We start from the raw sequence: 12,906 nt of genomic DNA on the forward strand, positions 1-12,906 counted from the left end.
TTTTTCTTTCCTTTAGCATATTTAAGGGTGCTTACATTAAAATCATTCTTTTCTAGAAAATAATTTTTAAAAATTCATAATTTATTGCACATTTTAGATTATTTTCAATAGTTTACATCGAGATAAACATCCAATTTCTGACAAAATAGACAGTTTTTAGCGCATAGCGTCGAAATCCATTAGAATAAAAAGATGTTTTGAAGATAAAATTTTGCATTTTACCAGAATACAATTACGAATTATCCTCAAAAAAAAAAAAAAAAAGGCACATTTTGCATTGTTTTCAATAGTTTGCATTGCAATAAACATCCAATGCCATTTTTGGAAACCTAGGCACTTAAAAAGTATTGTGTACGTCCATCTTGGAAGTGACCAAATATGGCAGCTACGCCAAAAAATGCGGTGGTTTCCTTCAGTCAAAAGTACTACTTATAGTCATTGAAATGGACAGAATGAGCAAAAAAAAAAAAAAATCGTGGATCCAGAAAATAGTTTCATTTTCCCCAACAGTTTTTTCAAAATTAATTTTTTAAAATGTCCCGATTTTTCAAACAAGGCGTGGTCTTGATGACGTCACAAATGATGCACTTTGTGTGTGTGTGTGGCGCATCTTTCTACTACATTTCTACATTATGATAATCAAGAAGCAAATTAAATACTATGCTCTACACTTGCTATCAACCATATTGATGCCAATACATGTGAGTACAGATGCAAATTAAATATTTTGCACTGTGTGGCATTTCATCATTTGTGATGTCATTGGCAGAAGCTGTAAACAATGAAAGCGCTCTGATTAAAGTATTTTTTTTAAATACTAAACTTAAAACAATTACTTAAAAAATGTTCAGATCCTATGTTTTTAAGCATGCTCTTTCAGAAAAAAATACTTTTAAAATTTTGGAAACGACCCCATTAAGATATAATTTTTGGAATTTGCAGCATGAAAACAATTTAAAAATCATAAATTTTCATGAAACTACGTTTTTAGCACATTTGTCTCCAAGGCAATGAAAATAAGATTAAGTTTTAAGAACAAAATTTTTCACTTCAAGAAAATTACACATTTAAAAATTAATTTTTTTTTATAAATTGCAGCACATTTTGCGTTACTTTCATTAGTTTGCTGTTAAAGAAAACATCACTCTGCTTTATTTTAGGAAACTAAGGCTTTGAAGCATTGTGTCTACTACCATCTTGTAAATGAACCGAAAATGGCGACTACGTTTCACACATGCATAAAAGAGTTTTCGATCAAAAAACGATTTCTTCGATCGACCCTCCCATCCTCAGGCGTGTGCTTCCAAAGCAGTAAGTTGTCGTTTCCCCTGTTGAATTCGTACATAATTCTTGTTCACCTGAGGAATGTTTTTTTTTTTTTTTGAGAACTATAGAGAGGCAAAAATGGCGACTGCAGAATTTTTTTACTTCGCCACTTTTTTATTGCTGGCATCATTTTATTTTACCTCAAAATTTCAAATTATTTTCAGGAAACCTAAAATAAAAACGAAGATTAGATCTCATGGTACAAAACTGCCAGGGAAAAAAAATTGGAAAAAAAATTGGGGAGGCAAAATTGAAAAATTCTCTGATATTTCCCTGACATTTTTTAACTATGTCATTTTTTTTGACAATTCCTAATTTCCCGGAGCGTACGAACCTGTTAATTTTCAAATAACAAGAATGACATTTCAGAGCCTTTAACCCCTTCCCTCTCGCTCCCGTGAATATGCAGGGCTGGTGTTTTGATCTTCATTTCTTGTGCCCGTGATATTGCCGTCCTGAGGTGTGCAATATTAACGCGACAAAACGATTAAAGTCAATTTATTTCTTTGGCCCGGAATACATTTTATTTCTCTTTTTATGCACTAGATGGCAGCAGCAGTCAATTTTAAACGTAATTGCGGATTTTAAATGTAATTGCAGAAATGCAGGAAGGAATTTTGGTACTACTTACCAGATTGTGACTTTGGCCTCAGTATCTCAAGCTTTGAAATTTACCACCCAAGAAAAATTTACTTATCTTTACTTAGTAGATTACACAAAAGATTAATAAAATTCTTTTTTTAATGTTTAAAAGACGTATTTCTTAAATTTTCGCTGCTTGCTTGTTGACTTTGCATAAAATTTGAAAATTTTTAAAAATTTCAATCCAAAATATATTGAAAATGAAAAATTGAATGCACATATTGTACATATACTAATTTTTATATAATTTTCTTAAATAAAAAAAAGACACTTTTATGACCGTCTTCTTGAAAATTATTCAATTTTTAAGGGGTTAACAGCTTTACTTACCCACATACACAAAGAATAGTAAATTAAAAATACAAAAAAAAAAAAAAAAAAAAAAGACTCAAATAATTCATAGTAGGAAACAGTGGTGTCTAACATTTTCACTCCTCATATTACGAAAAATCTTGCGAGCTAGAACATACAAAATTAAAAAGTTTTTGTGGGCAACATGGGGAAACATCGTAAAAATCAGGAAATTAGAAACCAAGAACCGTTGTTGTTGTTACTACATGCTTATTATTGAATTGAAGTTTCCATGAGACCAAAAATTGCGACTACACTAAACATTAAGATCGAGATTTTAACTAGTAGCACAAAAAGAAATAAAAAATCCTCATGCAACTGCGACTAAGTTTAAATATTATAGTTTTTAGCACATTAGTGCCCAAAGCAGTTTTCCATCTCCAGCTCAGTCACTTTCCTATGCCGGGCTGATGAGTACTAATAAGCACGAAACTGCAGTCCTCGGCTGGAAATGACTGAGCTGGAGGTGAATTTTATATGAGAATTGTTTCTTGCTCTTCAAGAATAACTATTATTTCCATCCAATCAGCAAAGATTATCCAAGTTACTAAGAAAAGAACAAACATTACCCTTTAACCTTTTTTTATAGTGTTTTCTTAAATAGTAAGTGATGGCTATTTGAAATGCTGAGTGGCCATACTCATTGATTAAAAAGTTGAATTCATACTAATCAACTGCTAACTTTATGCAAATGTTATGAAAAAAAAATACTTTTAAGATATTGCAGAAACAGATTTCATAATAACAGTCATTAAGAAAATTAAAAAAAAAAAAGAAAGAAAAAATAGATGAAAAGTGAGAGTTACAAGCTGCTTCTACCAAATAATCTAGTCGCCCTTTTTTTGTTTGAAATCTAGGTCTGACAACCTAGTTAAATCAAGATACCAGGGTTGCCAATCTTGGAGAAACAATTTGAGGAGCATCTGTAGTGATTTTGAGGAACATTTTGCAAGTTTGCAGAGCAGCTCGGTATTTTGTATAAAATTCAATAAAAAACTAAAACCACTTATCTAAATCTGTTTATGAACTTTGACAATTATTTTAAGCACTAGCATAGAAATAAAAAACAGCTTTAAACACTATGTCATGCTTGAAAACACTCAGCTGGGAAATGCTGAGTCAAATAACTTTTACCCTTTGGCAACCCTGAGATACTAATAGTCAAATAAATTTATAATAATACTCTTGAAAGCATATTTTAAAAATACAGTATAAATTTGAAGTAATAAATATAAAGATTTCAAAGCAAACAATAAAATATCATGAAGAAATGAATACAAACTTTCAGTTCTTGCACTGTGTTATGCAATATTCGACGCTCACTTTCCCCTTCTCTTAATTTTGCTTCTAAATTAGAATTACTTTGTATCAAAGATTCCTTGTCTAATTCCAAGCCCGAGCACTTAGCTCTCAGTAATTTTGTTTCTTTTTTCTCATTTTCAAGCATTAACTAGAAAAAAAAAATAATAATATAATCATTTATCCATATTTCAAAGTAATGAATTTACTCAAAATAAAATGTACCTCTGTTGCATCTAGTTGAGCTTGAAGGCCAGATTTTGAACACGTAAGAGAACTTATACTACTTTTTAAAGCACTAGTTTCGTCTTGATACATCTGCTGTAAATTTTTGTAACTGTTCTGTAAGGTTTCGAGTTGTTCTTTAAGAGCACGTATTTCAGCTTCTTTTTCCTGAAATTCTTCAGTTTTTTTTCTAAAAAAGGAGGAAATAATTTTTATATTTTTATCTATAAGAGAACAAAGGCTTTCAGAGCTAATGCTCATTACGGGAGCATTTCATTTAAAGGTCAAATCTTAGGCATTAGGTCATTCAAAATAATGCTACAAAATATTTTGTACAGTCTCACTCATCATCAAAACACAATTTAACCCATTTCTTGACTTTAAACTTCATTGTATAGGTACCAGACTTGGTTCTGATCTAAGAGATTATAATTTAAACCACCATTTATCGAAATAAATGAAAATGGGTATCAGTTAAAAAGATGAAATTTTATATTGTTGTTTTTCCTTTGAAATATTTTTCTGTTGAAAATTTCTCCAGCAATATGAACATTAGGGTGGCCCTTATTTTTCAACTTTCGAAAAAGTTAGCTCCCAACCCCCTATTTTGTTCCAATGGACAAAAAAATGATGTGTTCAAAATATTAGCTCAATCGGAAAAGTTTAAGGGGTGCCACAACAAGCATGAAATTATCAAATTTTCTCCAAAAAAGGAATTTTTCAAATCTTTTCAAGTTAAAAAAAAAAAAAGCATCTCGCATATTTACATTTTTGACGTACCTATATCTTCTTACAGGTGTTATTTTGCTCTAACTGGTTTTTCAGAGACTTTCTATGTCTTTCCCCCTTTTTCCCCTGACTTCTTTTGTGGTATCAAAGCTTTTTGACCAAGCCACCATTCACTACTCATGACGCGTTCTTGCTACTGCAATTGTTTCTACATCAATCTTATGAAAATTTCCCTGTCAACTTTTTAATTGAGTTATTTTTGTAGTCACACTTAATTTTATGAGTAATTTTTAAACTAATCAAAAATATAATTTGAGTATTATCATATATATCAGGATTAGGACCATGATAGTAAATATAATGTTTGTATTATTAATCAAATCCTATTTTTTTTCCCAAATGATTGGATAAACTTAAATTAACTCTATTTTTATTATGTGCTTCGTTTGATTATTTTCTAACTAAGTATAACCTTGTCTTTGTTCATTACCATCATTACCATTCCATCGTTTATTATTCCAATACATGAAACAAATCAATTGTCGAGCCGAGAACATGTTTCATTTTTACGGTAGTTTGCTGCTTTGATATGATAAAGACTGCTGCTTTTTAATCCCAAGTTTTAAATAGAGTCACAATACATATGATCTACATCTATTTAGAAGAAAATTTGATGAATTGTACAAAATAAGAGTTCCAATTGAAACATCTTTTAGGCGAACATCAGTCCTCTCTCTGTCCAGTATATCTCCCATCCCCCTTAACCGTTTCCCACCATCCCCTTCCGAAGAAGACCCCACATTTGGTCAGAGGTCAAAAGTCAAGCGGGGGTGAGAGACGACCTTGGGTGAGCGTGGGAGCAGCTGCCCACAATAGAGCCCCTAGGGGCCTTAGCCCCCAAGAGTGCTGCTGGTAACTTGCGCCTGACTTTCGTGTCATTATCAACTCCGACTTGCAAAATGGCATCAACGTCTTCCGGTAGCTCATTAAACAAGTTGAGAAAAGATTTCTACATTGATCTTGTTGGCAACATTTCTAATCAAATTGTTGGAGCAAAGCTACCATCGAATAGACAAGTCTTGAGCGTCTTTTTTTACAATATAAAAGTTGTAAATATGACAAAAAAAGAAAGTGCAACATTAGTGATTCAAGAAGTATCTGTTTTTTGGCAAAAGGCAAGAATTCCCACTAAAAGAACGGATCACTGCGTTGACAAGTTAGTCAAACTCCATGATGAATGGAAACATTTGCAGAAAAGTTTTTCGAGAACTTCAGGGAAAGGAAAAATGAGAAGAGATTCTTTTGAAGAAATTATGGACGATCTCTTCGATATTGCTCATGCAAATGCTTTAGAAGACATCAAAATTGAAGAAGATAGGAAATTTCTAATTCTTCAGCGCCAAAAAGGAAGACCGGGCTCCATGGTTGGTGTTGACCTAAAATTAACACAAAAAGAAGAAAGGAAATCAAAGAAAAACAGAACAGAAGTTGCCCGAAAAACGAACTTATGAAGAAATGGAACGACAATTAGTCGACACATCTTATGATATAGTTTCAAGCAACCCAAGCAGTGACGGTTTTGACGACAGTAGCAGCCCTTCTTCTGTCATTGATAAACAATTACCAGAAACTGATATAGACACACTTGAGAGTACGGACAGTACGACTTACGCAGAAACTAGAGGTACATTGCATTTTTTTACTCCTCGTCTATCTGAAGTTTTTGATAGATGTAAAATCACAGATAGAAATGGAATTTACATACTGGTAGCTGCTGCAGAAGCATTTGGACTTGATACTAAAGACCTGATCATTAATCGAACTTCTCTTCAACGCCTCCGAAAGAAATTTAGAGAAGAAAGACATGCGGAAATTCAGAAAAAATTTAATTTAAATGATTGCCAAGAGCTTGTCTTACACTGGGATGGAAAATTGCTCCCAACACTTGCAGGAGTCGAAGAAACTGACAGACTGGCAATAATAGTAACTTTCCAAGGCAAGGAGCAAATGTTGGGAGTTCCTGAAATCCCATCCTCATCAGGAGAAGAACAAGCCATGGCTATTTATGAAGCAGTTGAAAAGTGGGGATTAAACGATAAAATTCAAGCACTTTGCTGTGATACAACAGCCAGCAACACAGGCCGAATAAATGGTGCCTGTATTAATCTAGAAAAATTGTTTGATCGTGATCTGCTGTACCTTCCTTGTCGTCATCACATTTTTGAGTTAGTTTTAAAGGGATGTTTTGACTTTCTAATGAGTGCAACTTCTGGTCCAGACATGCCACTTTTCAAAAGATTTAAAGAAACTTGGACAAAACTCGACAAAAAAAATTATACCACTGGTAGCAATGAAGTACCTCATGATATTCGTGCAACCATGCTCGAATTTCTTGATCAACACCTTTCAGCTCGGAAACAACAGCGCGATGATTACCGAGAACTGTTGGAATTAAGTATGATATTTCTTGGTGGGGATTCCGAAGTGTGGAATATCATTTCGTAAGCCAGGAGCTGTAAGTCATGCTAGGTGGATGTCAAAGTCCATTTATGCACTCAAGATTTACTTATTTCAGGATCAGTTTCCCTTATCTGAAAGGGAGAAGAACTCTTTAAGAAGAATATGTATTTTTCTTGCTCGAGTCTACGTTCGATCTTGGTTTCTCTCCCCGGAAGCAGTTAAAGCTCCATATCACGATTTCCTATTTATGCGTCAACTGATTGATTACCAGGATATTGATACAGAAATCAGTATTGTTGCTCTCAAAAAATTTTCAAAACATCTCTGGTACTTAGCTCCTGAAACTATGGCTCTATCCTTATTTGATGATAATGTTCCAACCTCGGTTAAGAGAAACATGGCACAAATTATGTTGGAAGCAGATAAAGATGAACAATCGCATGAAGCAGAAAACCAACAAAAGAGATACATTCCACATCAAAACAATTTTTCTAAGTTTATTAACAACGAATTTTCATCTTTTGTGACACCTGTTACAAAACATTTCCTCACCCGATTTTCTGTAAGTTCTGATTTTCTCAACAAAGACCCTTCAACTTGGAAAGATGACCCTGGTTACACAAGTGGAAAGGAAAAACTTGATAAAATAATTGTTGTGAATGATGCTACAGAAAGAGGGGTCAAACTAATTCAGGAATACAACAATATTCTTACAAAAGATGAAAATGAAAAACAATTTGTTTTACAAATTGTTGTTGAAGATCGCAAAAGATACCCTACTGCTACTAAATCCTCACTTAGGAAAAAATAATGTTGAACATTCGCTTGTTCCCGCTGTGTTTTGGTTCTGTAGAAATTGTTTGTCATAATAAAATGTATTTATCCTCTAAAAGCTGTTGTGTTAGTAAAGAAAAATTAAATATTGTTAAAAAAGCACGAGATTTCTAGGATTTGCTGAACTTCAAGTCGTTTGCGGCACCCCTAGAAATTGTCCAAATGAAGAGAAATTTTACACAGCCTGCTTTATTATTCATTGGAACAAGATAAGAGGTTGGGAGCAATAAAATTTTAACTTTTGAAAAATACCCTATAGCTAAGGGCCACCCTAATGAACATGGTATGACTTTTCTACTATGTATTACTATTTTTCTTATTATTATTGCTTTTTATTTCTTTGTTCAACGGAAGTCTATACCTTGAGCAAATTGTGTAGATAGCTTCTGTTGAATTTCCATCATTTGTATGTTGTCGCATAATTAAAACTTAAAGTTATTAAAGAAAGAGACTTGGTTATTAAGTTTGACATAATTATTAGACTGCTGCAAAACTATGTGAAGAGTTTTTAATAGTAACTTTAATTGTCATCAAGGATAGCAAGATGTTTGCAAATGCTTTGAAAAAAAGAAGGAAAAAAAGGTTTAAAAATTAGTTAAGAAAAATATTTATAAGGCCATTGAGCCTTTTTTATTTATTTTATTTATTTACTAGCAGTACCAGCACAGCAAAAAAAAAAAAGGCACTCTTGTGATGCTCTTGCAAGTGATAAATAACTACTATGGCCAAATATATATAATGCTTGCTGTTGGTTTCTTTGAAAGGAATTAACAGCTGAAAGTCGGTTTGGTTTATAATTTTAATTGTTGGTTTTATGCAGCGGTGTTTCTGTAAACTTCTCTGAAAAAGCACCAACCTTCTCTGAATAGGCATCAACCTTCTCTAAATAGGCACCGTAAGCACTGTAAGCACTTTTCTCCCCACTCATGACCTAATAAACAATAATATACAGCGAAATGATCTTAGAACTGCAAAGGATAGTAGGGGTGGGAAGAAAATGTGATCACTTCAGATAGGGTTACCAACTTCAAACTTATCGCCACTTAGCGTCTAGTGGTGCTATGTTTAACTGTTATTTTGCAAGAAATTATATGGGTTTGATTTTTCGATGCTAAAAAGGATAATTAACGTAAAATAAACTCTTTCGTTTACTGTTTTTTCTTTAGATGCCTACATTTTGAAAAATGCAATCTTTTTACATCCAATATGAGAATCATATTTTATTCTTTTTTTAAGCTAACTTAGCTTTATTAGGATGCAAATAAATGAAAAGTCTCTTTATTTTTGAAACAACGCTTATTTCAAGTTTTCAAAGCGGAATTCCATTTTCTTTTATGAGTCAAAAATTAAAATGCTGAATCGATGGTTTATTTTTTATTTTATTTTATTTATTTATTTATTGCTTTAATTGTGTCCAGATATTAATGATATGTTTATCATAGGACTGTAATATGCAATTCTAAAATAATTTTATCAAAAATATTTATTTTACAAGCCGTATTTATACTTTTGATGCCTTCACTTTGAGGATTGCGATATCTTTGCCGCCACTATGGGAATCTGATTTTTTGAATTTTCAATGTTTAGTACGCTTTTTTAAGAGGTAGACAAATAAAATATGTTTTTATTTTTGTGAAAATCATGGAGTTTATAAGTTTCCAACGAAATTCTGAGCTCTTTGTGTCTTGGTCCTAGCTGGATCCAGAGCCTGTTGCTGGTCGTCACTTGAGTATTTCTACTACATACTTAATTTTCAGAAAAAAATCTCATACTTTTTGTGGGGTGGGTTTAGAAAGAATTAAACCCACAAAAAAGCAAAAGATAAAGGTTTTTCAAAATTTCATAAAAATTTTCTTTAAAAAAAAAGCTATCTCGCATTTTTGAAAACCTTTTTTTTCTGAAGAGGGAGAAATGTTTTTACTACTACATACTAAATTTTCAGAAAAAAATCTCTCATACTTTTGTCGGGTTGGGTTTAGAAAAAGTTAAACCCAAGAAACAAACGCAAAACAAAGGTTTTTTCAAAAATTCATAAAAATCCAAAAATAGGTCAATCTTCAAAATTTTTTCGGTCATCATATCTGAAATTGAATTCTATACACTATAGTACAAAACATATTTTCCTGGCGCAATTTTTGTGTAAAGTTTCAGAGCTGTAGGAGATATGGGGGGGCTTCTAGCCATTGGTTACAAAGAAACACTGTCTGCTTTATATGTATAGATTTATTTATATTTTCTGTTTTGTTTAAATCAGCAATAACTTTTACTAATTTAGTAAACAATTTTTACTAATTTAGAAGGATTTTTTACCTACGGAAAGGATTAAAGTTTGATGTAACACTTATGAGATGAAGGAAGTGGTAACAATACCCTTAGTGCTGCATGACAAATGACTGGATATGTATTTCTTAAATTTTATGCCAAAAATTGCTCACTTAATGCTCTTTGAAAAAATTGTTAACTCTTCAGCAGTTGATAACACTATTTTTCAAATTCAAAAGGTTTTAGATACTAGGAAAAAAATGTTAAATTTATGCTACACATGCTGAAAGTTTAAAATAATGAGGCTTAGGAGATACAGCTTTAAGAAAAAGAGTTTCAACTGTATTAGCCAACAGTGGGTAAGGGTAGAAATTTAACAAAAGTCACTGCCCAAACTGATCAGTAAATACAAAATTTCACTGGTTTGTACACACTTTTACTGGTCTATTTTTTTGATGAATAAAATTGATACCGCATTTCCTCTTTTTACAGCAGTGATCACATTTTTTTTTTTTTGAAGAATCAAAATCTGTAGACAATCTATTTATGGCTTAGTATAATGCTCAAAAATAAATAAATAAATAAATAAATAACAAGAATTATTTTTCAAATCATGCATGCATCTCAATATTCATAACTTCCAATGCTCATCATATGATATGCTTATGGAGTGCAATACCGGACAAAAAATGCAATACCAGTATTCGGTATTTATAAAACATAATACCGGAATACTGGCATTAGAAATTTCTCAAAAACCTATTAAAAACTTATTGTTTTGTTAACATATTTCATATTTTTGTGCAAAAAGTGCATAATTTATGAAAACTTATTGTGAACGAACACAGATATTAATGAAGGAAGAACTGTGATAATAAAAAAACAGCAATAGTAAGAAACATAATAAATCTATTGAATTGTCACTAGTAGGGCAGGAACTCATTTTAGCGAACAAATTCCCTACAGTTGAAGATACTCCATCTGAATTCATGCAGGTGAGTAGTAACATTAATAATGCACGATACACATCCTGTAATTGCTTTGAAATCCTTCATCTTCAATTAATCCGGCGCGTTGGCTTTAGAAAAATTATTTGTGTGTGCAAGTGTTTGTGCTTATTTTGCATTGTGTGTAGCTTTTTTCAAAAAGTAAAAAGCTAGTTGTAATTTCTCTTTGAGACACAATTCAATATCAACATTATCTTCAAAGGTTTCCTCTTGATCAGGATAAGTTTGTGTTTGCTCTTTGGTTTGAAATTTACGATTAACCTAAGTTTGATCTTTTGTTAGTTTATTTTTTTTTTGTTTTTGTTTCAAAAATCCTTTCAATTATGCTAATATTTGAAAATTTGTTCCAATTGATCACGCCTTTCCTCTATGTAAATTTTCAAGGCACTATATAATTGATAAATATTATGTCACCCAGTATACAGCTAAACAGCAAGAAAGGACAGCACACTAATACCGATGACAAGTTACCATTTGTTATACTAACAAGAAAAAGGTAATCTTAAAATTCCGTACAGTTGAGAACTAAAAACAAATATCATAAAGTGTTGCTGCAGCTGACGGTTGTAATTAATAATTCATATTAGCACAAGGGTGCCCGAATAGGGGGCAAGGGGGAGGGGCTCAAGCCCCCCCCCCCTTTGAAATGAGGACTTTCTTGCTTTTAATGCTTTTTTCATTGCAAAAATGTATAAAAATTTCTTTTCCACCCATTAATGAATAAGTTATTAAAAATATCAAATTTTAATGTCTCTAATCTGTACTGAAATCGGTTTTCATGGGTAAAATATTCTGCTAAACCATGGGGGAAAATTTTGAGCCCCCCCCCCTCAAAATTTTGCATATGGGCGCCCCTGTATTAGCACATATGCATTCGTAATTAAACTTAAAATTATCTTTTAAAAATGTGCAAGTGAATTATCCAGGAAAGAGAAAATATAAAAACATGGCGACAAAATTGTGATTCATCACACCATTCAGCGATGAAAACAGGGTTCATACTCAATTTCAGAAAAAAAATAAAGGAGTTTTGAAGGAGTAAAACGAGATTTCGAAGGAGTACTAATGGGCTGTCATTAAATGATGGCGCACTTTTGTCAACTTTCCTCTACATTAGAAAGTGTCACGCTTCACCTAACTCCTCCTCTTATCACAAGTCATTTTTTTTAATAAACATATAGTTACAATAACTGTGATATTACTTTTTACCACCCCCTCTCTTACCCTTGTCACAATTTCATGAACCCGTCTCTTCCACAAGACATGACATCACTTGTAGATGACCCTTTTTAACCTACTTTCCCAGTAAAAGTCAGAAAAAGAAGAACAAAGCATGAAACAAGGCTTAATGCATCTTAAAAATGTCACGAAAAACAAAAAAAAAAATCAAAAATAAATAAAATAATTAAATAAATATCGAAAAATTAAAAATTGGAAAGTAGGGTATTGAGATGGGGAAAAATGTCTGTTGGTCTGTCCCCCCCCCCCTAATAACTTTGAACGAATAATCTGATTTGAACAAACTTTTTTTTGTTCGAATGATCTTGGCGAGGACACTTCATTCCCATATTTCACTTTTTGATTTGAACTATTTTTTGTTCAATTTTGAACAGTTCAAAAAAACTTAACATTAGCGCCTACGGGGAAACTGAAAGGCAATGTAGATTCCGTACTTGAAGGCGGATTTATTTCAAACAAATTTTGTTGGAAATAGCTCTTGATGCCAAACTCCAGACTCCAAGAATTTAGAGACACCTGACTCTGACTCCTT

General features: G+C 32.3%; 1 protein-coding gene across 1 annotated transcript in view; it reads right to left on the bottom strand.

The window, feature by feature from the left end:
- Positions 1 to 12,906, bottom strand: part of LOC129216149 (carboxy-terminal kinesin 2-like) — a 78,113-nt gene that overhangs the window by 35,090 nt on the left and 30,117 nt on the right. The window contains exons 4-5 of the mRNA XM_054850308.1: positions 3,844 to 4,033; positions 3,602 to 3,769 (exon numbers count right to left, since the gene is read on the bottom strand). Coding sequence (XP_054706283.1) covers positions 3,602 to 3,769; positions 3,844 to 4,033 — 358 coding nt within the window. The remainder of the gene's footprint in view (positions 1 to 3,601; positions 3,770 to 3,843; positions 4,034 to 12,906) is intronic.

The sequence above is a fragment of the Uloborus diversus genome, chromosome 2, assembly GCF_026930045.1.
Source record: "Uloborus diversus isolate 005 chromosome 2, Udiv.v.3.1, whole genome shotgun sequence".
In the NCBI taxonomy this organism is placed as follows: Eukaryota; Metazoa; Arthropoda; class Arachnida; order Araneae; family Uloboridae; genus Uloborus; species Uloborus diversus.